The 21,901-nt window shown below is 32.7% G+C and overlaps 12 protein-coding genes across 12 annotated transcripts; 8 read left to right on the top strand and 4 right to left on the bottom strand.

The window, feature by feature from the left end:
- Positions 1-26: 26 nt before the first annotated feature.
- On the bottom strand, positions 27-1,656 carry grwd1 (WD domain G-beta repeat protein). The gene is made up of 4 exons (XM_061305432.1): positions 1,328-1,656; positions 860-1,270; positions 508-778; positions 27-477 (listed from the first exon to the last, which is right to left on the bottom strand). The coding sequence occupies exons 1-4, from the start codon at positions 1,554-1,556 to the stop codon at positions 33-35; spliced, it is 1,356 nt and encodes a 451-aa protein (XP_061161398.1). The 5' UTR covers positions 1,557-1,656; the 3' UTR covers positions 27-32.
- Positions 1,657-1,693: 37 nt separating this feature from the next.
- Positions 1,694-3,886, top strand: TpMuguga_02g00671 (PX domain protein). Its single transcript, XM_061305433.1, has 8 exons — positions 1,694-1,834; positions 1,938-2,092; positions 2,140-2,235; positions 2,339-2,431; positions 2,461-2,545; positions 2,611-3,398; positions 3,560-3,628; positions 3,660-3,886. The coding sequence occupies exons 1-8, from the start codon at positions 1,738-1,740 to the stop codon at positions 3,807-3,809; spliced, it is 1,533 nt and encodes a 510-aa protein (XP_061161399.1). The 5' UTR covers positions 1,694-1,737; the 3' UTR covers positions 3,810-3,886.
- Positions 3,887-5,829, top strand: TpMuguga_02g00672 (putative integral membrane protein). The gene has a single exon (XM_760145.2). It carries the CDS (start codon positions 4,220-4,222, stop codon positions 5,813-5,815), a length of 1,596 nt encoding a protein of 531 aa, XP_765238.1. The 5' UTR covers positions 3,887-4,219; the 3' UTR covers positions 5,816-5,829.
- Positions 5,830-5,905: 76 nt separating this feature from the next.
- On the top strand, positions 5,906-7,819 carry TpMuguga_02g00673 (Major Facilitator Superfamily protein). The gene is made up of 2 exons (XM_760146.2): positions 5,906-6,987; positions 7,092-7,819. Exons 1-2 carry the CDS (start codon positions 6,075-6,077, stop codon positions 7,778-7,780), a joined length of 1,602 nt encoding a protein of 533 aa, XP_765239.1. The 5' UTR covers positions 5,906-6,074; the 3' UTR covers positions 7,781-7,819.
- Positions 7,820-7,993: 174 nt separating this feature from the next.
- On the top strand, positions 7,994-9,568 carry TpMuguga_02g00674 (Major Facilitator Superfamily protein). The gene has a single exon (XM_061305434.1). The coding sequence runs from the start codon at positions 8,227-8,229 to the stop codon at positions 9,550-9,552; it is 1,326 nt and encodes a 441-aa protein (XP_061161400.1). The 5' UTR covers positions 7,994-8,226; the 3' UTR covers positions 9,553-9,568.
- A 134-nt stretch (positions 9,569-9,702) lies between these two features.
- Positions 9,703-13,183, bottom strand: TpMuguga_02g00675 (Spc97 / Spc98 family protein). Its single transcript, XM_061305435.1, has 6 exons — positions 12,427-13,183; positions 11,454-12,343; positions 10,376-11,419; positions 9,983-10,267; positions 9,796-9,948; positions 9,703-9,765 (listed from the first exon to the last, which is right to left on the bottom strand). The coding sequence occupies exons 1-6, from the start codon at positions 12,994-12,996 to the stop codon at positions 9,711-9,713; spliced, it is 2,997 nt and encodes a 998-aa protein (XP_061161401.1). The 5' UTR covers positions 12,997-13,183; the 3' UTR covers positions 9,703-9,710.
- A 57-nt stretch (positions 13,184-13,240) lies between these two features.
- PARN (CAF1 family ribonuclease family protein) lies at positions 13,241-15,253 on the top strand. Its single transcript, XM_760149.2, has one exon. It carries the CDS (start codon positions 13,351-13,353, stop codon positions 15,223-15,225), a length of 1,875 nt encoding a protein of 624 aa, XP_765242.1. The 5' UTR covers positions 13,241-13,350; the 3' UTR covers positions 15,226-15,253.
- A 187-nt stretch (positions 15,254-15,440) lies between these two features.
- TpMuguga_02g00677 (Zinc finger CCCH domain-containing protein 11) lies at positions 15,441-17,109 on the top strand. Its single transcript, XM_760150.2, has 8 exons — positions 15,441-15,633; positions 15,792-15,931; positions 16,002-16,121; positions 16,188-16,306; positions 16,339-16,408; positions 16,503-16,579; positions 16,621-16,902; positions 17,023-17,109. Exons 1-8 carry the CDS (start codon positions 15,512-15,514, stop codon positions 17,053-17,055), a joined length of 963 nt encoding a protein of 320 aa, XP_765243.1. The 5' UTR covers positions 15,441-15,511; the 3' UTR covers positions 17,056-17,109.
- Positions 17,110-17,169: 60 nt separating this feature from the next.
- On the top strand, positions 17,170-18,362 carry TpMuguga_02g00678 (eukaryotic translation initiation factor 2 subunit beta). The gene is made up of 7 exons (XM_760151.2): positions 17,170-17,284; positions 17,318-17,408; positions 17,460-17,528; positions 17,593-17,666; positions 17,724-17,866; positions 17,943-18,085; positions 18,171-18,362. Exons 1-7 carry the CDS (start codon positions 17,255-17,257, stop codon positions 18,344-18,346), a joined length of 726 nt encoding a protein of 241 aa, XP_765244.1. The 5' UTR covers positions 17,170-17,254; the 3' UTR covers positions 18,347-18,362.
- Positions 18,363-18,379: 17 nt separating this feature from the next.
- TpMuguga_02g00679 (putative integral membrane protein) lies at positions 18,380-19,155 on the bottom strand. Its single transcript, XM_760152.2, has 3 exons — positions 18,958-19,155; positions 18,561-18,868; positions 18,380-18,439 (listed from the first exon to the last, which is right to left on the bottom strand). The coding sequence occupies exons 1-3, from the start codon at positions 18,973-18,975 to the stop codon at positions 18,394-18,396; spliced, it is 372 nt and encodes a 123-aa protein (XP_765245.1). The 5' UTR covers positions 18,976-19,155; the 3' UTR covers positions 18,380-18,393.
- A 309-nt stretch (positions 19,156-19,464) lies between these two features.
- Positions 19,465-20,485, top strand: rpmB (Ribosomal L28 family protein). Its single transcript, XM_061305436.1, has 5 exons — positions 19,465-19,668; positions 19,750-19,808; positions 19,927-20,043; positions 20,112-20,372; positions 20,402-20,485. Exons 1-5 carry the CDS (start codon positions 19,666-19,668, stop codon positions 20,469-20,471), a joined length of 510 nt encoding a protein of 169 aa, XP_061161402.1. The 5' UTR covers positions 19,465-19,665; the 3' UTR covers positions 20,472-20,485.
- On the bottom strand, positions 20,448-21,877 carry TpMuguga_02g00681 (uncharacterized protein; the record flags this gene model as incomplete). Its single annotated transcript, XM_061305437.1, has 4 exons — positions 20,448-21,039; positions 21,112-21,360; positions 21,462-21,716; positions 21,751-21,877. The coding sequence occupies 4 exons, from the start codon at positions 21,875-21,877 to the stop codon at positions 20,528-20,530; spliced, it is 1,143 nt and encodes a 380-aa protein (XP_061161403.1). The 3' UTR covers positions 20,448-20,527.
- Between the last annotated feature and the right edge of the window lie 24 nt (positions 21,878-21,901).

Raw genomic sequence — 21,901 nt, forward strand, 5'->3', positions numbered from 1 at the left:
AGTATTAATGTATAAATAGTGAAGTAAGTATACTAATCAACATTGATGGTCTTAAAAATGTTAAATCCGTCTAGAGCAGTTGAGATTACGACTCCAGGAATATTTCTATGGAACATCAGCTCTGTAATTTCGGTCTGGCCCATATGTAGGAAAAGAAGCTGTTGAGGAATGTCCGAGTTAGTTGCACTTTCAGCCTCAATTGAGACGTCCCAAATTGAGATGGAGTCATCCCTACAACTTACAGAACAAACTGATGAGTCGAGTGGATGCCAATCTACGCAAGTTATAGCCTTTTTGTGCCATTTTAGGTTTGAAAGGTAAGTTTCAGGATATCGAAGGTCGAATATCTTTACTGACCCGTCCTCAGACCCAGTCAGAACCAAATTATTATCTATGGAATTTAGAGATATGGAGTTAAGATCAGTTTCTGAAACAGTTACTTTTGTAACCACCTTGCCATTTCTAACATCGACAAGCCTAAATTAATGTTTAATATGTTAAAAGAACCTTAAAAGTCCATCACAAGAACCAGACAAAAGTAAATTCGAGTCGGTATAACTCCACTTTAAGTCTTCAATTGAGGTGTCGAGTTGAAGTGGTTTTGTGTTATTCCAACTGCCTTCAACAGGCTCCCATTGAACAAGAGAACCATCACAGGATCCAGTGGCAAGTCTGCCGTTAACCAAAGGATTCCAAGAAACAGCATATCCTTCAGATTCATGTAAAGAACAAGAAAACAAAGGTTTCTTTTTATGAGGAGATTCAGACTTCCAGTTATCTAATCAATTGTGAATTGGAGGCTTAATTAGAATAAATTAATGAAAAAAATTATGTATAAATATAAAATATAATTTATTACCTGAGCTGATGTTGTTAAGTTGATTTTGTATATCCCAAATGTGTACATTGCCTGTATCTGACATTGAGCACACCAGTCTACTGTTTTGAGGGCAAGCTTTAATGCGATTGACAATTCCTTTATGTTTTATGCTGGAAATTCGAAAAACACAATCATCTTCATCTTCTTCTTCGTCATCATCAAGCTCGCCGAAATTCTTGGTCAAATTTGACCACCTCATGACGTGAATAAGGGAATCCATGCCCTTCGAAGTGCCAGGTTGAGTTCCAGAAACAACGTAACATTCAAAGGGATAATTGACCCTGCAGGCACCAAGATCGTCCTTTAAAATATCAAACGAAAGGCAAGACCAATCAAGAGTAATCCTGTGAAGCATATCGTAACATCCAGGTGATAGTTCCAACTCCTCATCTAATTCAGAATTTAGTGTGTTTAATAACATGTAACTAAAAGGATAAGATATGTTACCGCTATTTAAAGGCCTTTCGTCATTTCTCCAGACCAATTTTTGGGATTTCGGAGTACTTTCTCCTGTGTTATCATCATTTTCATCTTCCAACTCATTAACATCATCTTCTTCTATTTCAAAATTATCATCATCTTCTAATTCAGTGTCATTGTCATTTAAATCATGATTGTTTTGATCTTCGGGATCAGATTCATCGTTACACGAATCATGTGATTTAGATTCTACCATAACTAATACTACATATAAAAAAGCCAAGTATATTTTACACTAAAATTATAAATATTAATCTAAATAAAAGAAATTATTTTACAATAAATGTGCGATAAAGTTTAATTAAAGTAAATAATAGCTTACAGTATCGGGTATATACTTTAGTTTATTTATTCCGTAAATATCCAACACATTGGATATGGACCTCTCGAGATTTTCAGTTTCTGTAAAAAAAGGTAAATCGCATAGATTTCAATATGAAATCAACATCGCATATAACGATTGGAGCTGGTCGAGTAACTTTTTATCATTAATCTTAGTTAATTCTATTAATTCAATAGATAAATTATAAATTATACAAGATTTTTGATAATTATAAGCTTAAAATTATAATTTTAGGGTATAGAACCTTCGCGGAATTTGAGGAACTTCAGCGGGATTTGGAGCAGAATTTTTGTGATGTTCCTTCCCTCCCAGATATAGAATTTGCAGCAGGATTAGGTGCTCTAGAACACCTTCATAACGCTGTGGATTATTTAGATACATTTTTAAAGGTATTCTCGGCACAATTTTATCTATACATTCTGAAATTATTGTTTAGGAATTATTTAACAGACCAGATACAAGATGTAGTCAACATCTTTTGGAATTTGTTGATTTAATTCACTATCTTGATGAGGTTCCTACACCACCAGTGGTACCCGAACTACCTTTTATTTTACCTTAATTACATACATTAGTATAACTATTGTAATTACAAATTCTCAAATATTCATTTTATCAATATTGATTGATTTCAGAGTAAATTAATTTCAACCACAAGTGCCTACAACCATTCAGTTTCAGACTGTGTTGTTCTGGAAAATGAATGTGCTCTTATCGTCGCTTATGAAGTACCTTAATCATCCCCTATTTTGTTTAGGAGAAAACATTTTTGAGTAAACTCGGTAAATTATGGTCCTTTATCGAGCTGGAAACTTTAGGAGCAATAAAAATATTTCAATATGGTATTTTCTCACACTTCCCTATTATACTTATAATTATAATAGTATAAAAGTATATAATTAAACAGACGAGTTTGAATATAAATTTGTTGAAAAGAAGTGTTTGACATTTACACAAAAGGTTCGATGTATTCGTTACGACGAGGATTCAAAAATATTAGTTATGGGTACAGATTTCGGATTTATTAAACGCTTTCGACTCTTATTTAAGGAAGATAGCATTGAATTTGAGGAAATTGACACCTTAAAGCTACATGAAAACGCAATACTATCAATTAACATATACGACGGTCACTATTACACATCAGGTTATGACGGAAACATCAGAAAGGTGAATGTAAAGAGTAACAGAGTAGTTGCAGGAGGACGGTTAACTAAACGTTTAAATGGTCATAAAATAATGACTTCAACAGTTAATAAAGACGTAATGTTAGTGGGCTCATCAAATAATGACATATTATCGTATTATATGGAACGGGAGATACCAGTACTAGTAAATACTACAAAAGTGGTGGAACCACTTGATATTAGGAAGATTCTAGTGTGCGGAAAGAATCTGTTCATATCCCACGGGAACACAATTTCATGTTATCCATACAATAAAACTACAGTGGATTTGTCCGGGAATAACGCTAAGCCTAAGCTCCAGGCAAACACAATTGAATTGTGTACTCTAGTGGGTTCAAACACTAGTAACAGCACTGCTAATGTTGATAAGAGTGTGAATGTGAGTATACCTGGAGTTAACAGGAGTGCGAAATTCTCGCCCAGTTCAAGCGGCTCAATTTTACATACAAATAAGGTCTACTCGATTGTTTTGAGGAGCAAAAATAAACAGCTAGTCGCAGGCCACGATGTAATTCTTTACAAATTACTCACACAGTTACTTATTTTCATTAGTTACGCGTATGACAAGTAGTAATTAGTGTAATACGAGGGCTTACACCCTACTAAAATAGTTATCTAAATGGGTGGAAATCTTGGCAAAATTAACGTAATTAATAAATTTGGGAATAGGAAGTAATAACTATTTGGTGCACGACCTCTGGGAGAATGTTGTTTATATGGAAGGCACACCGGGACGAGGTATTTCATGATAAATTATAGTCTGTGTTAGCAAGTTCACTTCCTACACCTCATGGAAAAGGACGATTTGCTCCTCTCTGGCGGATCAGACGGCAGGATTAGACTGTGGAAGCTCCCTGAAGATGAAAAGTTGACGCTCTGGACCCCATCCCAAAATTCGACGACGTATGTACACCAATAATCTCCATTTGATGAGACTTTACTTTCAGTAAATTGTTGTAATATTTTAAAATTAATGTAGATTTTGTATTATAAATATATTTGCGTTTTTATTGATTTTAATTTTAATATTTAATATTTCGGTAATTGATTTTTAAAGTTCCTTGATCATCTATAGATTATAGAAAGATTAGGCTATTAATTAAGCGAGTTTAAAATTTGGTGAATATATTTTTAAATTTATTATTCTCTTTAACTTTTCCAGACTTTGAATTTTTCTTGACAATCTTCAAATAAATCCCTGATTATAACATAAATGTTAGCAATTAGGGTTATTTCTCCATCATTTCACAAATCATACGTTAAGATGCCTATTCGGCGGATCTAAAGCAAATTCAAATACAGAAACCTTGGATACATACTTAAATCGTGATGAGGGCACGGTTTTTACTGAAAACAACCATTTACTTTTTAATCGCAACAATAACAGGTCCGTTTTTCGATAACTGGACGACAACAGAGAAGTTTCTATTCCAAAGTGACGCATACACATCAAAATGTGATGAAAGTGACATTGTGGGCCCACCAACTGATACCTTCAGGTGTGAAAAGCAACAAATTGCAATCAGCTCACTGCTGTCATACGCGAGGATGTTCGAGTTTGCATCCTCAGTAACAACTGGGATTTTCGTAGACTATTTCGGGCCACGAATAGTGGCGATTGGCGGCGTTTTCCTGTGCACGCTGTCATGGATCTTCCTGGTCATGTTCCCGAAGTCGGGAGCAATGCTGAGGATCGCAATGATATTGATAGGCTTGACTTCCAATGCCACACTGTTCCCAGCCCTGACAATAGAAAGATATACCAAGAAGTACAAACCTCAAGTGATGATATTTGTGGGTTCTTCATCATCGTTCACCTGCTTTGTTATTAAGTTGGTGGAATTAGCGGCAAGAAAAACACCAATGTCACCAAAGATGGTTGGACTCGTATTCATATTCGTCTTTTTGTTGCCGTGCCTGATTGGTTCTTTTCTGTTCTTCCCAGATAACTTGAATGATGACGCGAAGCGATATTTAAAGTACGAAGAAGGGCGGGAAGGAGATACGGAGGAGTGCTTAGAACCAGATACTGACGAATCTGAAGGTTTAAAATACAATGAGTTATCTAAACAGGTGTCAGTAATTTCACTTGCACATTCTAGATCATATAGTAGCAAATCAGGTAGATCAAGCGGTAAACTGTCAAAATCAGTTGAAAGTAGATCATCTCACTCGAAATCAGTTGGAAGTAAGGCATCACAGTCGAAATCGTGCGAAATAACAAAGAGGAATAGTTTTAATAGCAATGTTGGTAGTATAATGGTAAGCGACGAGAATATGAAGGAGAATATGGAGACAGAGGAGTTAGCAGAAACCAAGTCAAGATGGACATTTAAAGGGTTTTTGCAGGAACTAAAATCCGTAGAGGTAATTTTGTCCACACTGTACTTCTCACTAAATGTGATTTCAATCACATACTCACAACAATCTTACACAATCATTTATAGCGCAGACTCATTCCTGCTGCAGTTCGCAGAATACGTGCTGCCATTCTCATTTATCCCCTGCATCTTGTTCATGTTTATAACTAGGTGCATTTCACCATATACACTGATAATGGGAATTGGAGTAATCTGGGCCTTGATGCAACTATGCTCGATGTTCTACGATTACACGGCAGGAATCTTCATTGTCATTTTCTTCAACATCTGCTACAGTATATATAACACCCAGGTGTATATCTACATCGAGTCGGTAGTTAATAAGGATTACTACTCAAGCGTTCTAGGATTCCTTAACACAATGGGAGGGTTCAGCCTATTACTGAATATTTTCTTAATTAGTCCGATAACAGATAAGAATGTCATCTGGACGATTAATCTTACACTGCTAGTACTGAGGGTATTATTCCTGTTCGTCTTCACCTTTATATTTCTCAGAAAACATAGAGGGAAGTGGGAAATTATCAAGCCTACAACTTCATAATATCATATAATGTGTATTACATATTATAATTAATTAACTTCCAATTAATTAGTGTCCATAAAAATATTTTTAGAAAATATTTTAGGGAATTTTATTGTCAAATTTATTCGCAAATTTTGACTAATTAAAACAATGTTAGGGGGTGATAAAATAGTAAAAGATCAGATTTAATATTTGATCAAGTATTTAAAATCATGAAATACCCCTATCTGTCATCACTATTTTTATATTTAAGTTATATGACTTAGTGAAATCAAAAATGAAGATAAGGACGATCCGAATCCCCGTTCGTATGGGCAACTATACGTATAGGCTACATGATTTTAAGATAAAATGCAGATTTGGAATTAGACTCTTTATATATTTCATCCTGTTAATCTTTGTCGGTCCTTACTTTGGAAATTGGACTACCACAGAGAAGTATCTGTGCAGAATTGACGTTTACGCCAGCGAATGTAGTTTATCTGACCGGATGGTCCCGGCAACAGATAGTTTTCGGTGCCCTGCACAACGATTCATGATAGCTAAACTGGGATCAATCATAAGGTCATCGGTCCTCACAATTGGATTTGTCATGGGCCTTCTGTTGGATATCCTTGGTCCAAAAGTAACATTTTTAATTGGCATAATAATGAGAATCGTGACTTGGCTAATCTTCTCAGTTAAACACGCCAGTAACTCAGCAATAGTATTCAGTTCAGTGCTTTTGGGTTTGTCGAGAAACGCTATAGCATATCCGACCCTGACCATTTACATGTACACAACTAACTTTAAGGAATATGCAACCACGGTAATGGGTATAGGAATCACCTTAGCAGGTTTGTATATTATGGTAATTGAACGTCTGCTCGGTTTTACGGGAGCAGATCCACATCGCTTTACACTATACTCAGTACTGACGACACACATTCCATGTTTGTTTATTGGTCTCATATTATTTCCATGGAAGTCACCAACTCCAAAGGTTAAACATAAGGCAACTAAATCTATAGAGCACATTGATGACCAGATATCTACAGATGATTTAGTATCCACAGATGGGAAGAATACACCTAGTTCTGATTTAACACTCAAAACCTTTTCACAATCATCTGTTAGAGATTCCAAGATCTCAGACTTCAGTTCCATGGATACAGGATTATCGGCTTATTCCAAAGATGGCATTGATAAAGGTAAATTATTATGTATTCCTGATAAAGATATTCTAACTATATACATATTTTATAGAATAATTTACTGAGTATTTTATGGAATATTACTAATATATATTTATTAGGATATAAAGATAACACAATGATAAGAATTGAAAGATCAGGAAGTGAATCCAGTGACGTGGATTTAGATGCACATGTACAAACTGAAATATCAATGGATGATTCACAATGGAACTTGAAGAAGTTTGTAAAATATTTGAAGAGCCTAGAGTACTCGGTAACATGCTCGTATTTCGTTTTGAATTTTCTAGACTTTTATTTTATGCAGATGATGTTCTCCACAATGTACGGAGAATACAATGACGTGATGGTGCTGAACGAATATTTGGTATCATTTAGCTTTATTTTAACGTTTTTTATTGGATTATTGTACAAAGTCTTCAACCCGCTTACGATACTGATTTTCTCAAACATGTTTGGAATAATATCACACTTCATAGCCTTTAGCGGTACGAGAGTGGCAGGCTACTTCACAGCCTCCACACTCATCGCATACGCCTCAATACTCTTTACGCAGATTTATATTTACATCCAGTCGACGTTTGACTCAAAGTATTTTGGAAGCCTTGTGGGCACAGTCAACACATTCTCTGGAATCTCAATGTTCTTCAACATCGCCCTCATTTCACTCGTCGAGAAGTTCAGCTGCATCAACTACATACACATCGCAATGATTATTGCCAGATCAATCTTTGAAGTAGCCTTAATCTTTTTGAACTTCAACCGCAAAAAAAGAACAAAATCCATTTAATTTTATTCCACCTCATTTTTCAATTTATTTACTTTATTACATTGTATATAAATTTTTATATACATAAATTTATGTAAATGTGTTAAAAATAGGAAGGATCTTCCAAAACCATAATAAAATTATTATAATAATGTTTAAAGATGATTGAATAAAAATTAAGTGACTAAAGTTGCAAATTATAGTGACACATTATGTTGATCTAGGGAAATAAAATTTTATAATTTTTTTATATTATATTTTGTATAATAGTTTTTATTAGTATCTGTATTTTTATCAAATTCGCTCTATTGTTGTATTCTATTAGCTTCTATTTATTTGTACATTATTTTTATCCCTAACGGATGTTGTTTTTAGTTAAGTTAGATGAATTTATTAATTTCACAATACACTGAACTTACGACTAATTTTTAGAATTTGTAACATAAATCAAATAAACTTAAATTATAATGAAGGTATTCTGGCTGTATCGATTGATTCTATACTTCATTATCTCAACAACCATCGGACCGTACTACGATGGCTGGTCCTCCACAGCTAAGTATTTGATTAGCGAAGGAGTATTTTCTAAGTTGTGTCAGGACGGAGATGAGCCACCAAAGCTGTTTTACCTAAAGCCTCTGTGTGACCATCAGGCTTACACTGTGGGCAGATTACTGTCATTTTACAGGATTTCAGAGTTTTTGTCAAGCATTTTCACTGGGATTTTCATGGACAACCTTGGCCCTAAATTTACCGTTTTATTTTCGATAATACTCAGGGTTGTTTCTTGGATTTTGATACCCTTATGTACCAACGTTCACGCAGTTATCATCCTCTCTTGTATCCTCTGTGGCATTTCCTCTAATGGAATTGCGTTCCCAGTATTCACTATCGCACAATACTCTAAGAAATACTTCAATGCGTGCATGGTTGCAATTTCCGTTTCTCTGAGTTTCGGCACGTTCTACACATTCATCCTCAACCGTATTAAGTACTGGCTCTCAGATTACAAGCCCATCAACATCATTGTTTTCATGCTCATTCTAACACATTTGCCCATTTTTATACTCTCCCTGTTTCTGTTCCCAAACTCCCTGGAGAAAGATGTAAAGCTTAATATAACAGAAGAAATGCACTCTAAGAAGCAAAAATCCCTGTCTGAAACTCGTGAAGAAGCTTTATACATTCCCAACAATAAGTGGGAATTTAAGACCTTTTTATCGATTCTTGGCCGAATTGATATCCTCGTTTTGTCTTTCGCCTCCATGGTGAATGTGATTTCACTCACTTTTGCTCAGGAGTCATTCCCTATTTTGTATGGTGACAACAAAACTGCTCTAACTGTTAACGAGATTTTAATCCCGCTCTCGTTTGTTTTTTCCATACTTTCAACCTTTGTTCTCAACAAAGTTGGTTCCGTTCCCATCATCCTCTTCCTCAACGTCATCAGCGCAGTCATGCACATGACAATGTTTTTCACCAACTTACCCGCCTCTGTCTTCACAAGCATTTTAATGTCACTAAACTACAGTCTTTTCATGACGCAGTACTACATTTATTTGGACAGCCAAGTTCCTATACAGTACCAAGGAAGTATTAAGGGGTTCCTCGTCACTCTTATAGGCTTTGTACTCTTTGTTAATATTGGACTTAATTATCTTTCCAAGACTTACTTCTACACCAGGGAGATACACCTAGCAATTATGGCAATAAGGTTTTTGGTGAGTTTGCCGCTGTACTTTTTCCTAAAGCGAGAGTTGCCTTCACGCTCAAAGTCGTTTGACATGGCATAATCTGCTATTATTGCTGCATTTCGTGTTTATTATTATAAATTTATATTACAAATTATTTTAGAGTACTTTTACAGATTATGATTACGGGAATATTTTAAAATAAACATAAATCATCAGCACAAACAACTTTATCATAACAATATAATATATATCCTATATTATATTAGATTATAGTTACTTTTCACTAAAGCAAAATTATCCTCAAATGTACTCCTACATGCATTGTAAAAATTGATAAAGTACCTGAATTGATCGATTGAAGTTGAGAATTGATAAACCTTTTCATCACTGAGTTCAGGAAACTCATTAAATTTATCAAACATCTGAGTGAACTTCAAGCAAACATCCAAGGACTGGATAAATGAATGAACCACACGCTCATTACACATAAATTTCCTATATTCAATTTATATAATTATATGTCTGGTACCTTTGTATTTTTGTTATATATTCGTCGTGTTTATGAATAATTTGTAAAAAGTCATTAGAGTCATTCATGAAAGATTCGAGTTCTTGGAAATTTGGAACAATTACAAGCGAGTAAAGACTAGATAGTAGAAGAGACAGTCTACTGTGGAGGTAATGCCTGAACGCTAAAATCTTCCTAAGTAATAATCTTCGTTCAGAGTGGATTGAAGCACTTTTCTTCTCAGTATAACTAGTCCTTAATTTATAATCAATTAGAAATTTGTTTTCAAGGCCATACACAATTCTCCTATGTTGAATATGAGAACTAAGAATACTGAGCTAAATAACTAAATACCGTTGTAAAAATGTTGTAAAAATATTGTAAAAATGTTGTAAAAATGTTGTAAAAAGTTACTTGATGTTGAATAAGATTTGAAATGGTTGATAGTAAGGTCTGACATTAATAAAATTGATGTCTTTGCATTTGTAGTATAATATGATATTAACCCAATTATCAGAACCATCGTAGTTAAAAGGTACTGGATTTGAATTACTTACATTGGATAAATTGTTTTGTGGTTTGTTATAATTCAATGTATCATAATTAATGCTATAATAGTTCCATGATAGTATTTTTATGTTATTATCAATTCCATCATGATTTAATTTGGGCGTTGAATTATTTAAATCCTTATCCTTAGTAGAATGGTGGACAATTCCAATGTATGAGAAATCTGAAACTAGCTTAAGTAGTTCGATAACGTCCTGTTGATTAATCTCAGTCTTCAAATCAATAGAGTCATTAGCCACGTCATAGAATTTTTCATCTTCAGTACTTTTAGTTGAATTTGTTCCATCAACAACACTTTCAACGTCATTAACACTACTATTGTATTCATTGTCAAGTGAATCAGACTGTGAGAGAAAACATAAATCACTAGACAAATCATTAGGGAAATAATTGTTTAAATTATTTGACAAATTATTATGAGGTGAGTAGTTATCTGGAAAGCAAAACTCGTCATCTACAGATTTAAGAAACACTTTAAAGCTGTTTCTTTTGAACATTAGTTCAATTCCCAACTTTAAGTTAGATTCTTTATATTCAAAAACACTCTCCATTCTACTGAGTAACGTTTTAGTGTATTTATTGTCACATTCAGAGCCATTGTCGTGATTTAGCATAATATCAATGCAGACTGTTAGATTGGCAGAATTTAAAGGATTAATCCTAAAACTAATCGACAAACACTTGTTATTTACTGTTCTATATTCATTATAACTTCTACCATTAACAGAATTAAAAATTTTAGGGGATAAGACCACTGAAAATCGTCTGTACTGATCGACCAATTGAAGGCCAATAATGAAATTCATATTAAATCCATTCGTTATATAAATGAGGTCAGAATACCAAATACCACTTTCATTTCCAAGTTCATAACATCCTTTAATAAACCTAAAATATCATATTTTTTAAAAGGAAAACTCACTTTATATCATTAATCAGTTTGAATGATGAATTTATATTAAAGTGATTTACGCACTTGATTAGTTCAAATTTATCAGAATTTTGATTTTCTTCCCTGTTTTCACCACTCATATCATCTTTAAGACGATTAAATAAGGTTGTAAAAGACTTATTAACAGATTTTAACTCGTTATCACCAAAGTCCATAGCCATTATGTCGTACGATTGTTCAAAGAATTTGTCATATAGTGACTCGTTGAAAAGGAAATAAATGCCCTTTAACATCCTTATTTTATTCAATATGTTATACTTGGGATTATAAACATCCCATAACAGTGTAGAAATGTGTAACCTATAACTTTCTATGGCTGAACTGAATTTCTCAGTATCTAAAGTCACTTCATTCCAATAATTAAATATACAGTCATCAATAAGTCTTTTAAGTACTTTGGTTTTTAAACCGTTTTTATTCAGATAGTTTACTATTGGAATTATTTTACCTATCATGAGAATAGTATTAGCGGTATTATAGTTTACAGGGCCAAATGTTACATTGTTATTTATTCTTGAGTGATACACTATGTTATTAATGAGGAGGAAATGATTAGATTCAGAAGAACTGGTGATGGGTGTATATGTTAACAAATCATTAATGAAAAAATTTGGAGACTTACTGTTCAAACCTGGATTGTCAGACTCAGGTGATGATATAACAAACTCCCCAAATGGGTCAATAAGCTTACCATATACAAGCCAGTATGTAAGTTGTGACTTTAATAATCCTAGTAAATCATATCTTAACTTCGAATTTACAATATTTATAAATTCATCAGGGTTATCTTGGTACAAAATCTCCAGTAAACACTTAAACTTCGCAAATGTATCTTTATATTTCAGTGATTTGTATTCATACTAAAATATAATTAATCAATATATTATATGGTATATAATTATAGTACATACGTATTTAAAAATATTAGTAGGTAGAAAAATACCTGTACGATAATATTGTATAAAAGTTGTAGAAGTTTAAACTGGTTATCTATAAAATTTGACAAAGTTGTTAGTGACACTGGTGAATGTGTGCCATTTCTGAGGTTAGTCAAGTAGTTCCTGTATTCATTCAAATATGACTTTATAGAATTTGCAAAACAACTTAAATAATATGAACTTGTCACCAATTCATTCTTAGTATTTAAATTATTATCTATTTCAATAAGTTCATCTGTAATTTCCTCAAAATTGGTATCAATTTCAATTATTTTATCGGTATTTTCGATAAAATCACGTGGATGTGTGTTATGGGAGTAAAACTCTACCGATGAATCTGATTCAGAATCAATGTTTAATTTGCCATTATTGGTGAATATGAATGACAATTCAGAGGAGTAATCAAGGTTTGGCAAGCCATCACAAAAGTTCTTTAATTTTTTGTATAAACGGCCTGTTTTAGTTATTGAATCGAGATAATTGCTGTCGAGAATCTGAAAATGCTTAGTAGAACCAACACATTCAGGGTCAAAATTCTCCAAATCCCCAAATAGAGGCTGAACGAAATGATTCATTGTAATTTATGCAAATTTTATCAAAATTTAAATTTAAACTACATTAAAATATTAAAACTACATTTCAAAAGTTAAAACTTAAACTACATTAAAATTTTAAGGTAAAATTTAAAAAATAAAAAAATTAATTATCTTTAAGAGTTTTATTAAAGACTGTGTAAATCTAGAGTATAAAATAAAAGTTTAAGTAATATGAGGCAATGAACACTTGCGAGACAGATTCTGTAATTTAATCCTTCTATTTTGAATATGCTAATTTTACCCTTTTCTGTACAATATTCTTAAAAATAATAACAAATACAGTTATACCAAAATAATTATCTAGAAATCTGTTAATGAATGGTAATGATATAAATGTTAACAAAACCCCTTTTCTCCACTGGATTCTACAGTATTTTACACAAACCTAATAGAAATGTATATAAAAAATTGTTTTCTACTTTGATTTTTACCAATAAGTTATCCCAAAATAAAGCTTCAGAACACCATTCTGGCTCTCTACACATTCATTTAAATTATCAAAATGGACGTAATTCATCTGATTTTAATTATAATTTAATAAAGTGTGGAGATTCTACTTTAAATTATAAAAACCATTTTTCGACTCGATCAAATGTAACTACCAAACCACTATGGGACCTACACAGCGTAATAATTACAGAGTTAATTGAGAGATCAGATTTTGTGGCTTTGGACGTAGAATATACTGGACTGCATGTTAAGGATGAGCGTTTTATAGGTGTTGATAAGTGCTATGAGTCCCACTCTTTGGGAGCTAAAAAGTTCATTCCCTGTCAAATCGGACTAACAATGGCTAAATATGAGAATAATATCTGGAATCTAACAACGACGTCATTGTTTACAATCCCATCAGAAGGGAAGAGTTTTTCAGTTAACATGTCAACACTTAACTTCTTAAAGGATAACAATTTCGACTTTAACAGTTGGATAAGGAATGGAATAACCCATCTGACACCCAAGGAAGAGGAGGAAAGGAAATCGTTAATAGTATCAAAACTCCATCAGATACGGTTAAACTTACAGAATTTGTCTAATTCTAATATTGAAAATAATGGCAGGAACACTAACAATATGAATACAGAATATGATGTTAGTAGTATAAAGGACTTAGAGGATAGAAGAGTGGTGGAGCAAATGATAGAAAGAATAAATAAATGGATAGTAGATGAAGGTGATGAGGGGAGAAAACCGCTAGAATTTGAGGTTGAAAGCGCCTTTTTAAGGCTTTTAATGCACTCTGTAATCTCAATTAAGTACCCGAATTTGTATAGCAATTCCTCTCAGAGGAATGGCGTTAGATGTGTTGTAGTTTATAAAACTCAGATGGAACTATTAGAAGAGGAGCGAAAAGTGTTAGAAGAGGAACTAGAGGCTATAAATAAGCAAATCGGACTCAGAACACTTTTTGACACGGTTTCCAAAAATAATAAAATCCTTGTAGGCCATAACTGTTTTTACGACATTTTACACATTTATCAAACTTTCTACGGAGATTTGCCAGAAAACGTAGAGGACTTCAAGAAGAAGTGGGTTCAAGTTTTTCCAACAATTTTTGATACCAAGTATATTTCAGAATATTACCACCAGTTCACACCTCACACAACCTTAAAATCCCTATATAATTCATTTCTACCAAATCAAAACGGTTTTAACAGAGTTAAGATAAGTTCACTGGGCAAGAGCGGGATGGTTAGTGGATATGGAGATGTGATAAATGAGGGAGAAAAGGAACATGAAGCCGGATATGACAGTTTAATGACGGCAATAGTATTTATACGTCAACTCGAGACGGTAATTAAGAGTAAAAATAGTTCATTAAACAACTTAATTAATGCTTACCTGGACACATCTAACACTCCAAACGGAATGGGAAAGGTAATAAGGAACATATTTGGAGAAATAATGAATTCAGTTCGGCTGGTGAAGTGCCAGCCTTCAGTAATAAATATGAACAATGAAGAGGATATGTCAAAGCACTTTTATATGTTTGGGTTTCCAAACGTGTGGAAAAAGTGGGAAATTATGAAAATATGGTCGCCACTCTGGGTTTCAATTTCATGGATAGATGAAACCTCCTGCTGGATAATAGCTAAAAACTCGGAGGATGTCAAGAACATTAATTTGATCTACAAAATGATGAAGAATCCACAGTTCAAACTGTATAATTATGGACAATATTTGGAAAAAATGAATCAATCCACGGTTTAATGCGTTAATGGAGTTAATTTTATAAATATTATTTAAATATCAGTGGTTTAGTATTAGTAAATAGTATATTAGGAAGTAATTACCAATGTTATTAAACAAATTATGTATAATTAGAAAGATTAATGTGTTAATTGAAGATTTATATGAAAAAAATGATAGAAATGGATAGATGTGTGGATGTGAAACAGGTCCCCATCGTAAAATGTTTTTTTAGTTGAAATATCTGAAATGAGATAGGTATAATAAAGTAAAATACAATTAATATATATGTAAAGTTAGAGCAAGGATGGCGGGAGGAAATGCCAAGCAACAGAAGGCCCAGCAAAAGGCTCTGGAAAAACAAAAGCAGAAAATCGTGGAGGATAAGACTTTTGGCCTAAAAAATAAAAAAAGCAAATCAGTACAAAAGTATTTTTCATAATTAACTAGAATTTTAAAAGATTCTAATTAATTTCTATCATTTTTATTATCATTTCTAGTATATCTCTTAATATATATTATATTAATGGCTAAATTTCCACTATATTAGCATATTATTACTTGAATTTTGTTTGAAAATGATGTAGATACATAAAGAGTGTACAGCAGCAGATAACTGGGCAACCTCCTAAGGATAGTGACAAGTACATAGCTCAGCAAAACAAAGAAAAGGAGGAAAAGAATAGAATCATGCAACAAAAAGCTCTAATCGCATCCCTTTTTAAAAGTATTTGCATCATTAAAGATATTTACAATTATTCTTACAATATGTGAAAATAACTGTAATATTTTTGTAGCTACGGAGACTGTGAAGCAAGTGAGTATGGAATCCCAGAAGCTTTACGAGCCTAAACAGTCGAGGATGGATCAGAAAATCGATATTTACTTAGATCAACGTATTCAAAGATCTAAAGAAGGTTCCTTTTTAAACACTTCTAACTAGCTAACTAGAGCATGATATATTTAATACATGTATGGCATAGATGACAATATGAGTAATTGGGATATAACAACTCTAGAAGGTGTAGTTCAACAAAAAAACACTAACGCTTGTACAACTGATATCATCTGTAAATACTTCTTGCAAGCAGTTGAGTCCAAGGTTTTCTTTAAAAGTTAAATTTTAATCTTTAGAAATATGGCTGGTTTTGGGTTTGTCCAAATGGCGGTGATGATTGTAAATACAGGCATTGTCTTCCTCCAGGTTACTTTTTACACATTTCTATAATATTAACGATATTAATAAAATGATAATAATATGAATATTATAATGTGCAATGTTATAAATGTGTGATTAGGATTTGTGTTGGCTAGTGATGTGCCACAAGAAGTGGTTGATGACGAGGAAACTCTGGAAGAAATGATAGAACGACAGGTATTAGAGATTATATTACAGACGAATTCAATGTGTTATAGAGGAGAGAACTTCCTCCTGGAGGAGAAATGGTAACTGAGGAATCATTTAAGCGTTGGAAGGAAGAAAAGGAGAAGGGTCGCTTGGACGAACTAAAGGACAAAGTAACTAAGGATTCAACAACGCAGTTGACAGGGAAGGACCTATTCACCTTTAATCCAAACCTGTTCATGGACGATGAAGGAGCTGCAGACGATTTCGACTACGACGAAGATATCGATCTCGACGAACTAATTAGAGAAAATGAAGAGAGTTTAACAAAAGGAAATGTACTTCCAGATGATGTAAGTTCTTTTACACCGTTTATTCTACTTAAATATACCAAAATAATTTTGATAATTGTGTAATTCTAAAAAAGCAGAGTAAAAAATAGTATATGATCGACCTAACTAATAACCTTTTAGGTAACGGAATCTCTGAAAACACTTTCATTGTGATCTATATCGCAAATGTATACTTGATCTAAAGTTTATAATTTAGTATTTAATTGATTTACACATTTATTCCGTAAATTCTCCCCACCAACTTTATTCTTGTACTTAGTATTTATTTTTCAACTATAAAAAGCACCAATTATTTTTTTCTAACTTCACAAAAATTTCCTAGTGGTTAATTTTTATTTTAACTCCAATTTTAATGGGAAAATTGAGTGATGTGACATCTGAGGTACTTTCCAGTTATCCTTCAAAAACCTTTCAGAAGTCCCCCAAGGACTCTCCAGAGGAGGAAGTTACAGATAAATTAAATAATATGGGTTTAAAACCAGAGACCCAAGATCCAAAACCTGCTGGTACAGCCATATATAATTAATTTTTCCGATTCTATTTTAACAATTTGATAGATGCAAAGGATTCTCCTCCAAAGTTTAATTTTGGTGAAAAAAAGAAAAAAAGAACAGTTGATGCCGGAGGTATGTTTTATTCTCTTTCACCTATTTAAAGAATTAATTTATGTAAGGTTTGATATTTTTGCAGATTCTCCTAAAACTGAGATAATTGATGGAACTGGACAGGTTTTCGTTAAAGGACACGTTTACCCATATGAAGAGGTATTAAATACATTGAAATTATTATATTTTTACAATTTTTACTTATGGAACCTATAGTTGCTGGCAAGAATACAATCTATGATTAACGCCAATAATCCTGATCTGAGTGGAAGCAAGAGATACACAATCAAGCCGCCTCAAGTTGTTAGAGTTGGCTCAAAGAAAGTCGCATGGATTAATTTTCGTGATATCTGCTCCATGTACTTTTTTATACGATACTATCAATTTATTTTGTTTACTTAATCCACTTTAACTTAAATATTGAATTAATTGTAGAATGGGAAGAAGCATGGATCATGTGCATCAATTCGTATTAGCCGAACTAGGAACTGAAGGTTCAATTGCTGGTGACGGGCAGCTAGTTTTAAAAGGAAAGTATGGACCAAAAAATATCGAAAGCCTTCTAAGGAAATATATCAGTATCTCTAGTTTATATAGTTATTCCTATAGTATTTATACGCAAATTTATATAATTGTACAAAAATTGCATAAAAAATTTTATAGCTGAGTATGTGACGTGCTCAATGTGTAAAAGCCCGAACACTACTATGGAAAGAGATTGTAGAGCAAGGTTATTTACCCAGCATTGCGAAGCCTGTGGAGCCAACAGATCAGTTAATCCAATTAAAAACGGCTTCCACGCACTCAATCGTGGCGAACGCAGAAAAGCTAAAGTTTAATATACTATTACTAATACATAACGTAATGTACAGTGTAAAATAATAAATTAGTGTGTTTTTTTCTTGTTCCTCAATACATGTTTGACAAGTAAACTGAAAAATTATTAGTATAAATTGTGAAATGTGGGTATAAAATAATTAAATATTTATAAATAGTCGCACAACTATTTGTTAATAAATTTGTAAAAGTTAATATGAAGTTGTAATAACGTACAAGTTGAAGAATAGTCCGAAGGGAACAAGAAGAGCGTAGAAAACAAGAACGGCGTAAACAGAAGGTAGGGAAAGGTTCGGCATGGTCCTAAGGCCGGTGAACGGGCATTTCTTTCCGAGAAGAACGTTGACGTCGAAGACCACCGATTTGAAAGCACTAAATGAAAAATTGCCGAAAACACGAGTGATCACAGTAAAACCCACAAAACCCGCCAAGACAAGACAGGCATCAGTAACGAGCAAAAGAAGCAATAAATTCTTAGTGTTCAACTCAGAAAGCTTCAAGTGCGAATTTTTAGGGAAAGCAAACTAAAAAAAATTATTAATAATAATCTACTACTGATAAGTGTGTGAACTAAAGTATATTGTATTTAATAGTAAATAGACTAGAGTATAACTTTTTTGGATTGCGCCATGGTTATATTAAATGATTGATATAAAGTGAAAAGTAAAGTTTATAAAGAAAATAATAAAACCCAAAAAAACAGCTTATTTAAATAAACCAAATTTGTCAAAAGCGTAAGTAACAAAATCGTATTTAAGGTTTAATTTCGCGTTGTGAACCAATCCCAACAATAGCCTCATACTCAAGGGAAAAAACCAATTCCTAATGTTGCTACATACACAAAATTCCTTTAATTTTTTTATTAAATTCTTTCATTTTAGGCAATTTACTGAACTATTTATTGAAGTTTAGTTTAGAATATTTTTAATTTTAATCAAATTCTCGAAATTGTGATATTATAAATAGGATATTTCTTACACATTTTTTTATTATATATAAAACATGTTTGTAATTTAATATTGATGACAACTGTAATTTTTAATCCTTAAATTTGGTTATTTATCCAAATTTCTTCTTGTCCTTCCATTACCCGATACTAGTTATTTTATTCAATGTATTATGTAAATATTCACTATTATTATACACATTGAGAATTTTTATAATCATTTCTACTATTTAACTTATTTTTTTAAATTTTTATGATGATTCTTTCATGTGATGTTTTTAACGTCAAAATGTCTCATCTCACATTTTATCGTTCTCTTTCAAATCTATCGCATTTCTTCCTTTAAATTCCCAAATAATATCAATTTGTATCAAAATGGTATTAATTTTATTTTGTGTTAATTCAACATAAACTATTTTATTTTATTTTCACTTAAAACTTCTAATTTTTAATCTGTAGTTGGAAATATTCACGAATTTGTTCTATATTCTGAAAAAAGACATAAAGAAGCCATGTTTGTATGTTTTCTTCCGTATTCTTATTATATACTATTTATTCTCTCTATTACCCAAAGTAGATTCTACACATTAATTTTAAAACTTTGTTAAGGATGATTTAGGGTAAAAAATTTCACAGGAAACCAAAGTCTAGCCAAGTTAGGCATCACAGAATAGTTGGTAGGGGAGGTGGAGTTTTTAGGCTTAATAAGCGCACTAAATTACCTGCCAAACCGATAGTTCTTCCGTATCGGAGGTATTCGTCACACTGTTTATATACATATTTATTAATAATACTTGTTTTTCCTTACAACACATTGTTAGATGTATGCTATTGGGGAAGATGGACAATACAAAGGCTATGCAGATAAGCCATTCAGGAGTGAAAACTCGTAAGCCTCAGAAGTTAAATTTACATTGGAAAAGGATTTGGCATCCTTTGAAGAAGTACTTTATAAGACTTAGGATTACGATGCGTGGCCTTAAAACAATTAAAAGACTCGGAATCGTTGAAGCGGCCAGGAGATTTCACCTAAATATCGACGACCCGAAGTTATTTGCAGGCTACGCTAATCTTAAGCAAAAGTATTGTTACTTCTTTAATTTTTCTTTAGGGATCCTGAACCTACTACTGAAACTGTTACTACTAGTGTTCCATCTACCGTTAGCACTGAAGTTACCTAATTTTATACAATATATTTTATTTTATACACTGTGTAATACCCACACTACTGTACACACTAATAGTGTGTAGTATATAAATAATGAAATTCATGAGCGTTGTTATCCTGTTTAAACTTAGTTTTAACAATAATTAGAGGTTCTTTGTAGGATTCCCTAACAGCTGTTACGTCTGCGTCATTGTCTGAGAAAACAAAAAATGAAGAGCCACTTCCACTCATAGAAAACTTATTCTTCTTAAATCTCCTCTTTAGAATTTTCTGTAACTTCTTCACCTTTGAATTAGTTGTACACTTCTCCAAGTCATTATTGACTTTGTAGTATTTAAAAAAACTATTATCTGCATCAAGAGGGTTAATTTTGTTGATGAGATTAGCAGAATTCATAATAACGGCGTGAAAATCACATTTCGGGAGTTTCCCAGAAGTGATTAATTCTCTGGCCTTCTTATAAACTGCTTTAGTTGATACGCTTTCATAAGGTATTAACAAGTACACCCAGCCTGAATATAAGTTCCTGTTATAATATTCATACATCTTATCACCTATGCCAAACACACTAGCCAAGTTACCTAAACTTCATTATAAACTATAAATTTAAAATGTGTGTAACTTGGTTAGGTATTTAACTGGGTAAAAAGTACATTCTGAAGCTAAAAAAGGTAAATCTGATCCGATATTGGCAAGTCCAAACTTTATGTTGGCAAATAAACGGTTCAAAACTACAGCAGCATCAGAGGAACCGCCGCCTAAGCCTGAACCTATGGGAACAGATTTCCTAGTCAGAACTATATAATTCTCATCCTGAATCCTATACTTGTTCAAAACTCGTGAAATTATATTCTCATCATCAAAAGGGAAATCCAAATTACTATCCTCATTTACCTCTTCAACTACACAATAACATCAATAACATATATATATATAATACACATACGGTAGGTTAGTTAAGAGTGAGTATAGGTAATCTAAGCCTAAAATAAGAGTGAAATACCTTTAGGTGTATCGTCAATGAGTAAAATGCAGTCACCATTTTGTGTCAAATCATAAGATTTTGCGATATTTTTGGATTCCTCGGGGGTTATTTTCTTAATAAAGATCTTATTTCCCCAAGTCACCTTCTGCATTAAAGTACACAAATTCAAATATTTATCCAAAATATTAGAAGAAGGATCAATATTTAGTGTTAAATTGATCTTAGCAAAAGAATTGTCGACAGAATCCCAGAAATTTTCATAATTTTCGGAACCTAAGATGAAATGTGTAAATGTGTTTCGACATACGGTTCTCTTTCAGCTTATTGTTAATTTTTTTAAAAACCTCAATTTCATCAGTTAACAAATTCTTATTCTTTCCGCCAGTAACTAGCTCTAAAACATTCAGAAATGCTACGCATTTCAACAATTTCATCAACAACAATTTCTAACACTACAT

This window comes from Theileria parva, chromosome 2 (genome assembly GCF_000165365.1).
Source record: "Theileria parva strain Muguga chromosome 2, complete sequence, whole genome shotgun sequence".
Classification (NCBI taxonomy): domain Eukaryota; phylum Apicomplexa; class Aconoidasida; order Piroplasmida; family Theileriidae; genus Theileria; species Theileria parva.